The following is a 14,187-nucleotide window of genomic DNA, read 5'->3' as shown; positions in this document are numbered from 1 at the left end:
AACAGATGGCGCTGTCAATAAACCAACGCGATATTTTATTATGTATGTGTATGTTGAGCCTTCTAGGGTATAAAAGCGGTGCATTTGGCTCGAACGGCTATCAGAGCGGCGCCGTCTGATCTAGACGGTTCAACTCTCCCGACTTGTTTTGAAGTTTAATTTTTGGACGGCTACCACCCGAATGGGAGAGGTAGCCAAGAATACCTTATAAACCGATGCTGAAAGGCTTGTAGCGTTTTCAGATCGCTTATGCATCATCGTACAGCGTTTTTAAAGGGCAGATTTCGTGTTTTGTAGCGCGACTAGCCCCGCTGCGTTGTGTGATGGGTACGATTGATGAAAACCGGTTTCTGAAAGCAAATTTTGCTTGGTTTTCATTGTACTTACATTGTGATGTAGTCTGTTACTTTCATTAAATGTGTGCTGAAATGCTGAATAATAGCATTTTGTCCGACTCGAGAATGAATCCGAGACCTCATGATCAGCAGTCGGATACACTGCCGACGGCGCCACAGATGCAGTATATTATAATTAGTAGTAAAATGGTTTTGCATGCAGGTAGATGTTATGACGTAGGCATTCCCTAAGAAAGAATTTTGATCAATTCTACCCCTAATTGGATAAAATAGGGTTTGAAAGTTTGCATGATAATCCTGTCCTAAGTCACTAACCACACGGTCGAGGTCGCGGGAAAAGCTTCTTCTTGTCGTATGATTAGTGGTCAACCTAGTGTCAAAGTTGTTCAAGCCGCCCGAAGGCCTTTGACGTGGCTTAACGACTGTTATCGTAGTAGATAGCAACCGGGACCGACTTTTAACGTGCCCTCCGAAGCACGGAGACGCCCAGTTGAAATACCACTGTGCGGTCACCCATCTACGGAGTGACCGCGCCAAGGGTTGCTTAACCCACAGATTGTTTACCGACCGGTGAGCGCAACTGGCCACGGGCGCGTCGCGGGAAAAGCTAGTCGATTATATAAACCTTTTTAACGTGGCTAATGCATTAAGCATACACCTGCACTCTGGGTGGAGTGCAGGGTTATGTGGGACTCACCCGCCAAAACAGCGAGCATACCCACTAAACCGCCACGTGTATCCTCACGGCCGCTTGTGGCGGCGTGCGGCGGGATAACTGCCGAAGCATGTACCGCAAGCCACACGCCACGCGGATACCCCAATTTAGGGGTCCCTCACGATTATATGAACCTAACAACATCTCTCGTTTCAGCTGTTCCTGCTGCAGATGGACGACATTATTGACACGATCAACGACAACAAGATCCCTCGCAACGACACCGGAGGCTGCAGCTCCATCGCCATCAAGAACCCTCACGCTGTAAGTGTTATTACAACCTTCTCCCGAAACATGACTGTGACCTGAGTATACAAAAACCGGAGTCATCGCGAGTGACTTAATAGAAGGTTTACATGACTGTGTGCACTTGGCCACTATAAGCCACTTGGCTTCGGTTTAAAGACATTTATTTCTCAAAAAGAACAAGTAGTTCGCTTACATTGAGAACTGTACATAATTAAATAAGTAAGCATTAACAATCTGTGAGCAAATAAATTTTCTATATAGAGTAAACCACGGCTTGCTTTTATCAAATGGTTACTACAATATTTCTATTACGAATGATTGATGATCTGAGTTCCTAGTTGCTAGCAACACTACCGAACACTCTGGCAATAAGTCTCAGGTATTAAGGTGTAAACAAGATATCTATACTAATATTATAAAGCTGAAGAGTTTGTTTGTTTGTTTGTTTGCACGCGCTATACTCGGGAACTACTGGTCCGATTTGAAAAATTCTTTCAGTGTTAGATAGCCCATTTGTCGAGGAAGGCTATAGGCTATACATCATCACGCTACGACCAATAGGAGCAGAGTACCAGTGAAAAATCTCTCTCTTATGTGACGCAAGCGAAGTTGCGCGGGTCAGCTAGTAAAAGTATTCATTAACATATTTATTTGTTTTACAGACATTGCTGGGACACACAGAGGACGCGTTTGGAGAAACCCTCAATCATTTCTACATTCTGTCAGCTCACATCACACCCGCGCCTGAAGATAGAGAACATGGAGTAAGTAATACACGTTATTAGATTACCACTGCTATAACGTTTACAAATTAATAATGGTCCAGATTGCATGAGCGAGAACGCTTGCACTGCCAATCATCAGCCTAGCATTTCTTCCAACCATGTTGGAGTCGGCTTCCAGTCTCACCAGTATTTTACATGGAGCGAATGCTTATTGGACCTCCACAACCCAGTTACCTGGGTCATAACACGATACCCTTCGGTACGACTGGGTGTCAAACTTTTCAGCTTCTAACGACTGTTAACGTCTGTCAATGATCTTCTAAAATGACAGCGTACCTTCCGAAACACGGAGGTCAACCATCCACAGAACACCTCGGCAAGCGTAGCTTAACCTCAGCGATCGATCCTCACGGCTGTTGATAACTAAGACACGAGCTCCCCCTCATTATCATGTCTTTTTTAAACGTAATTTGTTTGTAACCGTCCTCCAGGCAGTGGAGGAGCGCTTCGCATCGCTGTGCTACGCGGGGCAGCTGCCAGGCTACACCATGGGTTACAACACCAACGGGCTGGTCTTCTCCATCAACACCCTCAGCCCCATGTTCCTCAAGCCTGGCAATACACGTGAGTAACACAATCTACCACAACATTTTGCTATGAAAATCTTACAATCATTATAAGTATGTAACTATGTACTATATAAAGTCCCTCCCCGCGACTGCCTAAGGGTGCCTTCTCACTTAAGATGTCCAATGCTGAATCATGCGTCCACCAATCATATTCATTGTTGCATAATAATGAATACCTATATTATAGCTTAACACTGGTGGAAACGGATTCAACTAGGAAATATTTCCAAAAAAGAAGGATGCACGCTCTGAATGCGTGCCGTATATGACGCGTGAGCACCTTTACTCCACCACGCCGCCCTCGCCGCTTCCATTCTATCGAAGCATGGCATAGCTCAATTAGCGCATTTTCCTCGCGGAGCTCCTTCGCGGTACCGCATTTTCATAGCACCTCTTACTCGGTACCTACATAGCGTAGTATCGGTGGAAACGGTCACATCGTTTTACAGAGTAGCTATAACATTCTCGCAGTACAGCTACATAGCACATCTCTGGTGGAAAACACCCAAGGCCCTAGCGCGGCACAGCAATCGTCTTCTGCGTCCAGAAAGAAGTTGTTTACTTGTTTAGTTATTAGTAAATGTGTAGTCGCCTTAATCATCTCCAAGACTCCAATAGATGAAAACAGGCCAATGATGATGAACTGTGTAGTAGATATAAGTAGATCATAAAATTATCATCATGAAGACAAAAAATAGCTTGAAAATATCATCAAAATTGAACCTTCCAGCAAGGACTTTCATCACGCGAGCGATGCTGACAGCCAAGAACTTCGCTGAAGCGGAGAGCATCCTTCGCGACGAGGGTCTGGGCATCGGCAACGGCTTCTCCGTCAACATGATCTGGACCAACTCCTGGGGAGACCGCCAGATTTACAACGTGGAAGTAGCTCCCGATCTAAAGAGTGATCGCTCACAGCTGAATATCCTCAAATATGATAAGGATCCTCTAGTTCATTGCAACAAGTAAGTGTACATTAATACATATTATTATCATGAAATAAAGTCGCCTGCCGCGTTTGTCTGTTTGTCTGTCATTACGAAAAGCTGTCGCAAAGAATAAGCAATCCCTCGCAAAGATCAGACTTGTTTATATCACCACCAGCGAATATCGTAAATGAAATCACTGTTACCAAAATTAACTCTTTTATTATCATGTTAAAGTAGTTAGCAATCATAACTTTTAACCTCTCGTTGCATGTTTAATGTATAATAGAATACGGGAATTAACGCGAGCACGCATTTCACTTTAAAATGCCTAACATTTCGGCGCAGGTTACACTCGCCATGGTCGCCTGAGTCTGACCTGAGTCAGCCTGTTAGCAACCATTTCCGTGTCCTCCACACGATTTTTACCGACTATTAACAAATAAAACCTTCAGATACCAAAGAACGAACGTGACGGAGGTGATCGGGCTCATCATAGACAGTAGCGTGCACCGGCTGGAGACCATCCACTCGTACCCCACGCCGCGCAACCGCAAGGACATCGCCGAGATCCTCTCTGACACCAACGGCACCGACTTCCAGCTGTTCCAGGAGAAGCCTGATAGTGTTATCAAGACTATTGCAGCAGGTACTCACATATTCCATAGTTCAACACCCAAGTTCAGTTCAGTTCAGGTCGAATTCAAAGCAACACACAATGACTTCGAAGTTATGTGTGTACTAGCTGACCCGCGCAACTTCGCTTGCGTCACATAAGAGAGAATTGGTCATAATTTTCCCCGTTTTTTTAACATTTTTTACTGGTACTCTGTTCCTATTGGTCGTAGCGTGATGATATATAGTCTATAGCCTTCTTCGATAAATGGGCTATCTAACACTGAAATAATTTTTCAAATCGGACTAGTACTTCTTAAGACTAGCGCGTTCAAACAAACAAACAAGCAAACTTTTCAGCTTTATAATATTAGTATAGATTAGAAATAATTATCACTTGATCCAACGGTGAAGAAAAACATCGTGATGCAACCTTGTATGCCTCAGAGTTTTAGTGGACTCAACGCCTTACCCCTCTCTCATTACGAGAGGTAATAATTTACCACATTTATGTCCCACTGCTGAGCAAAGGCCTCTTGTATTTCCAGTACTCTCGGATTTATATTGCGTACTCTATATTCTTTTTGTCACTCCTTGCTACGACTATGGCTTGGCCCACCAACAGTGTACACTGTAAACTGTCCGCCGTGGCCGAATATTGCTTTAAACATTGTAATAACATATAAATCTCCTCTCGTCAGGTATCTTCGACCTGGACAAGCGCACGTGGAGCATCTACATCAACCAGCCGAAGTCTTCGGAGCCTGTCGCCGTTCTACCCATCACCTTCACCACCTTAGACTATTAGACTAACTTGTTGTACCACTTAGTCACCATTACAAAGTATTTGAGAGACACTGGGTCCGAAGTGTAGTTCAACTAGAGTCGAAGTTTTTAAGTTGCTTGAAGACCTTTGGCATTAAACTGTTGACTTTCTGTCAGAATTTCTTAAATTATAATGTAGCTCACAGTTTTTAGCAGATAAAAGGCATCAGAGGTAACTGTTATGCTCGATTCGGCGGGGGCACTGCCCCCAAATTCAAAGTGCCTACCAACGTAAGATCGCGATTCAGCGCGATGCGAAATCGCAACGCAGACAACTGCGACGCAAATTTATGCGATGCGATTTCATGTGCCATAGTGTCTTCACGGATCGGGTGACTATTAATTTGTCTCAAGACGCAAATTGTTGCGATGCCGCATACCAGCTCATATGGCTACAATGCTACGTTGCGTCGACGCATCGCAAAACGACACAGCAAAACAAGATTCATAGCCAAACGTTGTAGACATAATATTATGTTGCAATCAGCCCGTGACCAAGGTCGATGCAATTCGATCGAAACTTCGGCGTCGGTAAACAAATAGGATCCTTTATCCGACGTTAAGAGCGGTGCGTCATCATAGCGGATTGTTGTGGCCTAGCCGTATAATTGTAGATCTTCATAATGCAAAGTAGCATCGTAGTTTTGTGAAAGTACAAACTATAAAATAAAATGAATAAATATGTTGTCTGTCTGACAGAATATTTATTATAACAGATGAAAAGTATATCAGTGCTTTATGGGACAAGTGTGCTGTAGCTCGATTCTCTACCACTATCAACTATCGACAAACAGCTAGCTATCGAGAAATTTTACAAGAAAATCTGATCAGCGCCTCTAGCGGGCTCCGTAGGAACTATTTTGGTAGTACATTTTAAATGTCAAACTCTCGATACTCGACAGTACCGACTGTAGAGAATTGCGCTACTGGCATGTAGCATGTAGTGCTTCTAATGTATGCTAGTAATAAATTATAAAATAACCACGAGTGTATATTGTATGTAGGACTGAGAATAATCACCGTCCAATTATTCCTATTCGTTAAGTAGTTTGTATAGATTAATTATTAAATAAATAATATATTTAGAAATATGTTAACATTGTTTTAATTGTCATTCCTTTACAGTTATGATTAGTTGACCATATGTATTTCTTGGCTGCGGTCGATTTTGGACACCGTCACGCTTTTCACTATAGTGAATTGGATTGGATAACTATCGGACAGATAAAGAGCCAATCTTTAAAAACTACCTTCTCGCACCTAATATTTGCGATCTACATACTTACATACATATGATTACATGATTTTCACATATAGGGAGACATTATTACTGAAAACATGTTTACATGTTTTGCATGAAAATTTATTTGAAAATTTAGAAATTACATTTATTATAAATTTGAGATGATCTGAAGATCTGGCCGATTGTAAACTTATTTTTGAAGTTTCTTGGCTACATTTTATCTCAAATTGCGGGCTTATTAGAAAGAAAACCAAGTGTATCATTTAAACATTTATTTGTAGTTCAAATAAACATAAAAGGTTAAATATATTTAAAGTAAATATAAATTCTTAGGCTTATTTACAAATTTTATATCGTCCTTGAGATATATACCGGTAGGTATCTTGTTGATATTCATGACGCATTAACACAGTAGATAACAAACACGACAGAATATACGATTTATAATGGAAAATATAATAATTATAATTCACTAAACATCCATATAACAGTGTGATTGATAAGAACTAAATATCCTGTCTGACAATTAACTAAATAAAAAAAGATTTTGATAAAAATTCCCGCTTTTGGTTAATAAAATGGACTCAAAGTTTAACCCATCTAACTTTTTGATTGCTCAATAGTACCTAGCCCCTTTTTTATTTATTTCATTAAATGTATTAACCACTTTTATTAGATAGATAGTTAAAGGCGTTGGTAAAACATTTAGCGGTAGTTTATCTATTCAAAAGCGTTTCTCATATAAAAATGCTATCGAATAGATAAACTACCGCTAAATTTAAATAGAGTCAGTGGTTGTCCGATTAAAAATAATATCCAAAAGATTACATCCAAAATCTACTGTGTAAATGTTAAATATTATGTATGAATAGACAAGTGGATTCACTTTCAGATCGATATAATGGAATGGACTTATTCCGGATAGTAATATTAAAGACAAAAGCAATAATAGGAATGGTATATTCCCAGTTGTCTAACACAGTTCTGCGGGGTGACAAATGGGAATAAATGTTGCAAAAAAAATTCGCAGTTGTCACCCCGGGGTGACAGTGTAGAGGGGACAACCAGGAATATACCATAGGAATTATTATCAGTAACCAATTTTACTATGCTAATGTTATGTATTAGGAAATATAATTTTAAAGTAGTAGAAATTTCTTTATGCAAACTAATGTTACTAATATCTTGATAATGCTGTCTTATTAATAAGCATCATGTAAATTTTGATTTGTTTCCTAACTTAGTAGAGAACTTGTGAAAATTTCAGCTTTCTAGCTATTACGGTTTATGAGATACAGATGGCCTGGTGACAGACGGACAGTCAGCGAAGGCTTAGTAATAAGGTACCGTAAAAACCGTACCTTTTGCGTAAGGTACCCTAAAAAGTAGTAGTATCGAATCAGCTACTGTATAAGCCTACGGATCACAGATGGCCTAAATAAAGAATGTTAACTCATTTTGATTATTAGCATTCCATATTCTCTGTTAAAAATAAAAAATACTAGTGAAATAATTACTTCGATACGTCAATTAGTTTCCGATTTATAAGTAAAACAAGTTGTACCCGCACGACGCTAGCCGTGGGTCGGTGTGACGTCATTGTACAACTGTTAGCGGGACTCGATATTTTTCGAAACTTTGAATGGTTATAAAATCAAAACTACTAGGTATTTTTGACTTAAACAAAAACTAGTTTATATGTATACATACAGGTTTTACTGTGTCAAAATTTAAAGCGATTTCGCATACCTAGTAACATTTTTCATTCTGAATATTGTATACCTCGTTTAGCAGCGAAACTTGCATACAAGACTCTCTACTAAGTTGTTGGACTATAGTGTTTTGACTTTTCAATCATGTAGTTTCAAAATTGAATGTGACAAAACACTGTATCAACTAATCAGTAGCTCGATTCTCTACCACTATCGAATACCGACAACCAGTTAGCTATCGAGTAATTTTGTATGAAAGTCTGATCAGCGCCTCTAACGGGCGTCGTAGGAACTGTTTTGACAGTACATTTTAAATGTCAAACTTTCGATACTCGACAGTACCGACTGTAGAGAAGCGAGCTACATGGCTTACTTTATTATTAAGGCAGTAAGTCTACATATATGATGGATTACTAATACATCTATTTGGTTATATTTTATAGTAAAGACACAGAAATGATTATTTTTATGGGCTACAGTTTTAAAACGATTTCTACTTTAACTTTTGACACATAGAAAATGACTGTGAATGAAAAATGATGATTAAGATTACTGGTATGTAGAGGTGAAGGGTTCAATTAGCCACCGCAGCCGCAGCCACCCATTGGTGGGGGGGAAGGTCCAGAGCCCGAGGGTCCAAAGCCACCGAATTTCTTTGATGGCGGTTTCGGTGGTCTGTAAAAAAGGGTTAATATTAACATGGACACTTTTTGCGCTCATCAGTGGACGATCAGTGGGTTAAGCAACCTTGGCGCGGACATTTCATAGATGGGTGGGCGCATAGTGGTATTTGAAATGAGCGTCTCTGTACTTCGGAGGGCACGTGTCATGTTTAGCGCCCTGTTCAGCCAAAAGTACTTTTGTCAAATTTTGCTAGTCAATAGTACTTTCGATTGGTTAAGAGTTTTGACTGCTACATTGTATAACTTAGGCAGTTGACATTTACTTAGGGGAAAAAAATAGTAAATAAATAATGATATATTGAAGGTAGCAAGTCAATATATTTATGAATATTTAATTTATGCACATGCAAAATTTCGCCTTTTCCCAGAAAAATGGGGATATACATAACATTAACACACGAAACAAAAATAAAATTGTTATTTCAGCCACTAGGTTCCAAAAAATGTGTGTGATTCTACAATAAAATCCCTGGTGAAATTCAATATTTAAGTTTCAATAGATTTAAATTAGTGGTTAAACGGAAATTATGCTTATAAGGAATCGAACCCACGACCTGCCAACGCAATGGTAGCGGCGTGGCAGGGGCAGTCAAAGGCTCATCTGATCGTTGTTCTTATGCCATGCTAACATGGACAAGTTACTATCAAATATATAGGAAGTGGTAACACACCCGCTGCCCGGAGGCCTGAAGTCCCTCACATACTTGTCACCGTGCTTGCTGTAGTTCGGATTCACCAGTGTCTGAAACCTGAAACCACAAACAACATGTAATTACTGTCAACTGCCTCTGTAGGTCTGGGTGGAAGATGCGACTGTTGATCATGACGTCTCAGATTCGATTCCAGGGATCCGCAAATGGTTAATTTTTTTGACAAACTTTGACATTAGTTTGACCACTAACCATACGATAAGAAGATTGAAAATTTACTTTAAGGGTTCCGTTTTACAGAGGACGCTAATTTTAATTATGTGTAGGCAGGGTTATTAGAAGATTTAGGTTTAAGTTAGAGGGGTCGCTACACATACCCCGGCACTGACCCCTATTTCCAAGATGGCGGCCGGAGTACTAGAGTGTGCAATCCCACTAACTTGACCCAAGTTTCCGGGGCACTTTTAGCGGTAGTTTATCTAATCAAACTGTTTTTTTACATGAGTTTAAACGCTATTTAATAAAGAAACTACCGCTTTATGTACCTCAGAAACCAGGGTTGAATAATACAAACCAAAGGCTAAAAAATGCAACATTTCAATGAACAAATAGCATCCCTATCTAGATTCGTGCAAGAATACTTAAGGGCATAAGTACTGGTGTCAGTACTATGAGTGAGATTCGCATGACTCAAACTATACGCGTTTAACGTAGTATTTCATGACGTCATAACGACAGAGGCACGGCAGACAGCTTGCATAACACAGCTGGGAGCCCGTGACGAGAACAATTACTAGAAACAAATACTTGTCATCAATAGCGATTATTATTAGCATAATTCGGTGAAGCCGTTACGTTTATCCTGCTGTGGTCGTTAATGAATGTATTTATACTACTATAATTTAATATATATGTAGGTATTGTGGCTTGCGGTCAAATCACATGGTTATTCTTGGTCACAAGCCACCAGTAAATGTTTGACATTGCATAACTATTATCTATGTTGTAATATCCTGGACCGACTTATGACATTTGGTGTAGGGTCCTCGACACCATGAGTTAAAAAAACAACAATGAGTTAAAACAGTACTCATATTTCACAACTAGCTTTCACCCACGACTTTGTCCGCCTGAATTTTCCCATGGGAAGCCGTCATTTTTCCGGGATAAAAAGTAGCCTATGTCCTTTCTCGAGTTTCAAAATATCTCCATACCAAATTTCATGCAAATTGGTTCAGTAGTTTAGGTGTGATTGAGTAACAGACAGACAGACTTTCGCATTTATAATATTAGTATGGATAAGTATGGATAGGTCATCAATCCTGAGTCAGGAGTGGAGTAGAAGCTTCATGTAAAATGCTGCTGCATCCGGTGGGATTGGTAGCCGACTTCACAAATAGTTGAAAGAAAGATGATGACGGATGAGTAGTGTTAATAATCAAAGTATAATGCTCACAGTAGGTAGATGAAGTTGACGATACCCCAGAACCAGCCAAACACACTGAACGGACTGCTCTCCACCACCGTACCATCTGAAACATTATAACAACAATATTAAATATCATCATTATCTTGCCATACATTAAATATTGATAGCCGAGTGGTATAAGTTGGCACCTCCCACGCAAGTGCTCGACAGTTCGAAACCGAGGCAACACACTAATGACTTTTCAAAGTTATGTCTGTATAAGTTGCTCTCTAGTCTGTTAAATATATATCACTTGCTATAATGGTGAAGGAAAACATTATGATGAAAGCTTGCATGCTTGCATGTAAAAGTCCTCAACTGGCTTTCGGTCAGCGTGGTGGACTAAGTGATTTAAGAGACATGTACATATATCTGTATAAATCACAAAGGTTTTTGGTAACAATGTATTAAACTAGCAAAGCCAGAGTCGGCCTATTGTGAATAATAAATCAATGTGTGTACTGCCAAACTTACAACCTGAAGATGCCTATTAAGAACTTTACACAATCAAATATTGGGTAAAATCATTGTTTCATTATGTTTAACAAAAGGTGAGGGAATGTTGACGTGACTGACTCTGCGGTCAAGGCAATAGTATCTAGACATGAATGCTTTTCACAAAATCAGTTAATGTTATAAACACAGGCATATTCTCATACACCATTCTGTATAACAGGCATGACGTTCTTCTTCTGTTGAGTCAACTACTCACCATAATGTTACCTATATCATTGTTGTCTAGAACTTGGCGATGAAACAATCGCGTTCAACCTGTGGTCTGCGGACCGCTGGGAGCTCACAAGTATCTTTCGCATAAAATGGGGTTGGCACTGATCAGTGCTTCAGCATACCAGAGGTTAACTCATTGCAATCTAATATTATGTGTACTAGTCGCGAGAGTTTAAAGATATTGAGTTAAGATCCTTATCTATGCAGTTTGCAGGGTATTTGAAAATGCATGGAGTCATAAATTTACTTGTTATGTTATATTGAACATTTAAACTAGTAACCTCATTAAATGCATTGTTGATATCATTTATGATATCATCCGGTATTTTGGTTATAGTAACATTTTTTTTTTACAAATTCATCTGATTCTAAACTAAGCAGACCTTTTATTTTAACCAGACAGATCATAAACATTGATAAACAGGGTTAAATTTAGAACACTAAGTTAATTAAAAATCTGATTAATTTGTGGGTCAGTTAGTGTGCTGATATTTAGAATAATCAAAGAATTACCCTAATTCTTTATTTTTTATTTAAGTTGACAATATTAATGAACTATTGTAACAGATGATGCTAATGTGCAATTGGGCCGCACATGTTCACCAGTTGCACCCAGAGATATTGGCTAACATTGTTACGAGGTGGGTGCCACAAGATGATCGTCAGCAATGGGGAAGGGACAAATGGTGATAACGGGACGACTTGGACGCATTCCTGGACTGGTTGGCCGGACGCAGCAAGCGACCGAGGGGACTGGTGGTCTAGGGGGGAGGCCATTGCTTAGCAGTGGGACACCGAAAGAGTCTGGATGAAATTAAAAACAGATGATGAATATTCACCTACCTACCTAAATCTATGGAATATATACAATGAGTATAACAAAATATAAATTATAAAAAGGAATGGAAATTACTCAATATTTTATTTAATTACGTGATATGACGTGGCCTACAAAACATCTAGAATCCTTGAACTATATTGTTAAACAGCAACAAAAGAGTGAAGCGCGGTTTTATACGAATATTAAGGCTTAACAACAAGGAATTAAACTCACCTCCTTTTACATAAACCATCTTGTTCAATCCTTTTGTGTATCAATCACTTATTTTTATTTTAAATTTTACAAATATACACAACACAGAATGTTTAGCGTTGACTGACGTTCAATTTGACGTTTGACAGATAAGACAGGAATGGGTTGTAGTGTGACCAAGGATAAAAATAGTAATGATATTTTTGAAATATATTTTGTTTTTCTTTTTATAGAGTTAATATATTAAAAAATTAAACAACTAAGAAATAATTAAATAAAGAGCATGATAATGAAAATAATAATTTTGTTTTATTTTTTATAAATGTACATCGTTTTTCAATAGACTAAAAATAAAAATAAAATCATTGAAATTAATTATTAGTAAGTGTATGAGTGTATTTTGTTATTGAACGTGTAAGAGTATTTGTTAGCAAATGTTAGCGTATTTGTTAGTAAATGTAAGTGTATTAGTGACTGAATGTATGAGTGTTTTTGTTAGTAAATATTAGTGTATTTATGAATGAATGTATGAATGTTTTTGTTAGTAAATATTAGTGTATTTATGAATGTATGTATGAATGTTTTTGTTAGTAAATATTAGTGTATTTATGAATGAATGTATGAGTGTTTTTGTTAGTAAATATTAGTGTATTTATGAATGAATGTATGAGTGTATTTGTTAGTAAGTGTAGTAATGTATTTGTTAGTAAATGTTAGTGTATTTGTGAGTGAATGTATGAGTGTATTTGTTAGTGAATGTTAGTGAATGTATGAGTGTATTTGTTAGTAAATGTATTTGTTAGTAAATATATTAATGTATTTGTTAGTAAATGTTAGTGTATTTGTGAGTGAATGTATGAGTGTATTTGTTAGTAAATGTTAGTGTATTTGTTAGTAAATGTTAGTGAATGTATGAGTGTATTTGTTAGTAAATGTTAGTGCATATGTTAGTGAATGTATGAGTGTATTTGTTAGTGAATGTTAGTGAATGTATGAGTGTATTTGTTAGTAAATGTATTTGTTAGTAAATATATTAATGTATTTGTTAGTAAATGTTAGTGTATTTGTTAGAGAATGTATGAGTGTATTAGTTACTGAATGTATGAGTGTATTTGCGAGTGAATGTATGAGTGTATTTGTTAGTAAATGTTAGTGTATTTGTTAGTGAATGTATGAGCGTATTTGTGAGTGAATGTATAAATGTATTTGTTACTGAATGTATGAGTGTATTTGCGAGTGAATGTATGAGTGTATTTGTTAGTAAATGTTAGTGTATTTGTTAGTGAATGTATGAGCGTATTTGTGAGTGAATGTATAAATGTATTTGTTAGTGAATGTATGAGTGTATTTGTTAGTGAATGTATTAATGTATTTGTTAGTAAATGTTAGTGTATTTGTGAGTGAATGTATGAGTGTATTTGTTAGTGAATGTATGAGTGTATTTGTTAGTGAATGTATGAGTGTATTAGTAAATGTATTTGTTAGTAAATATATTAATGTATTTGTTAGTAAATGTTAGTGTATTTGTGACTGAATGTATGAGTGTATTTGTTAGTAAATGTATTAATGTATTTGTTAGTAAATGTTAGTGTATTTGTTAGTGAATGTTAGTGTATTTGTTAGTAAATG

At 37.9% G+C, this 14,187-nt stretch overlaps 2 protein-coding genes across 4 annotated transcripts in view; one reads left to right on the top strand and one right to left on the bottom strand.

Moving 5' to 3' along the window:
- t (C45 family peptidase tan) overlaps positions 1 to 6,131 on the top strand; it is a 65,082-nt gene extending 58,951 nt beyond the window's left edge. For all 3 annotated transcript variants that reach the window (XM_076134657.1, XM_076134655.1, XM_076134656.1), the window contains exons 4-9: positions 1,228 to 1,335; positions 1,983 to 2,084; positions 2,537 to 2,669; positions 3,405 to 3,639; positions 4,056 to 4,249; positions 4,917 to 6,131. In XM_076134657.1, coding sequence (XP_075990772.1) covers positions 1,228 to 1,335; positions 1,983 to 2,084; positions 2,537 to 2,669; positions 3,405 to 3,639; positions 4,056 to 4,249; positions 4,917 to 5,023 — 879 coding nt within the window. In that variant the 3' untranslated portion in view covers positions 5,024 to 6,131. The remainder of the gene's footprint in view (positions 1 to 1,227; positions 1,336 to 1,982; positions 2,085 to 2,536; positions 2,670 to 3,404; positions 3,640 to 4,055; positions 4,250 to 4,916) is intronic.
- A 409-nt stretch (positions 6,132 to 6,540) lies between these two features.
- Positions 6,541 to 12,723, bottom strand: LOC142986424 (selenoprotein K-like). The gene is made up of 4 exons (XM_076134925.1): positions 12,580 to 12,723; positions 10,785 to 10,860; positions 9,350 to 9,427; positions 6,541 to 8,670 (listed from the first exon to the last, which is right to left on the bottom strand). Exons 1-4 carry the CDS (start codon positions 12,596 to 12,598, stop codon positions 8,574 to 8,576), a joined length of 270 nt encoding a protein of 89 aa, XP_075991040.1. The 5' UTR covers positions 12,599 to 12,723; the 3' UTR covers positions 6,541 to 8,573.
- Between the last annotated feature and the right edge of the window lie 1,464 nt (positions 12,724 to 14,187).

The sequence above is a fragment of the Anticarsia gemmatalis genome, chromosome Z (genome assembly GCF_050436995.1).
Source record: "Anticarsia gemmatalis isolate Benzon Research Colony breed Stoneville strain chromosome Z, ilAntGemm2 primary, whole genome shotgun sequence".
Taxonomy (NCBI): Eukaryota; Metazoa; Arthropoda; class Insecta; order Lepidoptera; family Erebidae; genus Anticarsia; species Anticarsia gemmatalis.
The sequence above is the reverse complement of the archived record's forward strand: the minus strand, read 5'-3'. Positions and strand labels throughout refer to the sequence as shown.